Source organism: Penaeus monodon, chromosome 29 (assembly GCF_015228065.2).
Source record: "Penaeus monodon isolate SGIC_2016 chromosome 29, NSTDA_Pmon_1, whole genome shotgun sequence".
Lineage (NCBI taxonomy): Eukaryota > Metazoa > Arthropoda > Malacostraca > Decapoda > Penaeidae > Penaeus > Penaeus monodon.
The window spans coordinates 31,243,409-31,244,653 of NC_051414.1; the positions used below are offsets into that span (position 1 = coordinate 31,243,409).

A 1,245-nucleotide genomic window follows, 5' to 3' on the forward strand; every position below is an offset into this window, starting at 1 on the left:
AAGGCACTAACAAAAGAGTCTGCCACTGGCCATACACAGATTGGTACACCCTCCATGTCTTGTCACTGCTTAGGCGAACACTAAAAAATCTTCATTTTGGGTTCTTATTTGCTAATAAATCTGAGACCAGTGGTGAGATTGTGGGTGTCTTCAATTTAATTTAATTTAAATAGTATATTCATATTTTTTACATTTTTGTTTGGCTGCTTGCAAGTATTGAGATATTTTAGATTTTTAAATTACTTGGGCTAGAAAATAGATGTGATAATTTTCACATCTTGATGTATTAAAATTCTTCTTTGGATTAATGAAAGCAATAATCAAATGAAAAATCTCAAAGGGGCCTTCCGTCATGCTTTAAGCTTTTTCAGTTAAAAACATAAAAAAAGAAAATGTTATACTTGAATTATTCTTGAAGTCAGATAGATATTTTTTTATAGTAACTTTTTTGGTGATTGTACATACACGTGCAGTAAAAGAGCAATGAACAGTATTTTTTTTTTCCAGGATGACCCTGATGCTCATGAAAAATTTGTGCGGCTAAATCGTGCTTATGAAGTACTGAAGGATGAAGACCTCAGGAAGAAGTACGACATGTATGGAGAAGAAGGACTGGATGAAAATAGGTTTGTTGGGTTTTCCTTTTCAAAGTTAGTACAAAAATAAAGCATACTTTATTTTTTGTGTGAAATTTATTAGAGGCTAGAATAAGGGCTGTTTAAAAGGTAAGGCTGATTTTCTAATGAATAGATAGACCTCATAGATTTTTGAAGGATTTTTGATAAGCATACATGGGAAACTATTTTTCTAGGTAGTCACCCTGGACTTACAGGCCCATATTACAAGTATGTAATATGGTCACAGTCATATGTAGCCTATATTTCTGAATGAACTGGTGACAGATGTGTATAATGAATGTATCCAAGAAGCTTATGACATATTATATCTTAGTCCAAAAACTGATTCTACTTTCTTGTATAAAAACATAATATAAGTTTATTAAATTTACTGTTAGTTCTATCTACAAAGCAGAAAAAAAAGTTTCGTGCGATGAAGTAAAAGCTAGTATAAATAAAAACAGCAAGGGAAACCATGAATATTAATGGTAATATGAATGTTATTTTCAGGTCATCTGGGAATCAGTATCACTCTTGGAGCTATTATCATGACAATTTCGGTATATATGATGATGATCCAGAAATTGTTACCCTCAACAAGGCAGACTTTGGTATGTCATTCCTGGCC

At 32.2% G+C, this 1,245-nt stretch overlaps 1 protein-coding gene across 2 annotated transcripts in view; it reads left to right on the forward strand.

The window, feature by feature from the left end:
- The window catches only part of LOC119592150 (dnaJ homolog subfamily C member 10-like), an 11,525-nt gene that overhangs the window by 2,846 nt on the left and 7,434 nt on the right, over positions 1-1,245 (forward strand). For both annotated transcript variants that reach the window (XM_037940971.1, XM_037940972.1), the window contains exons 3-4: positions 508-626; positions 1,128-1,228. In XM_037940971.1, coding sequence (XP_037796899.1) covers positions 508-626; positions 1,128-1,228 — 220 coding nt within the window. The remainder of the gene's footprint in view (positions 1-507; positions 627-1,127; positions 1,229-1,245) is intronic.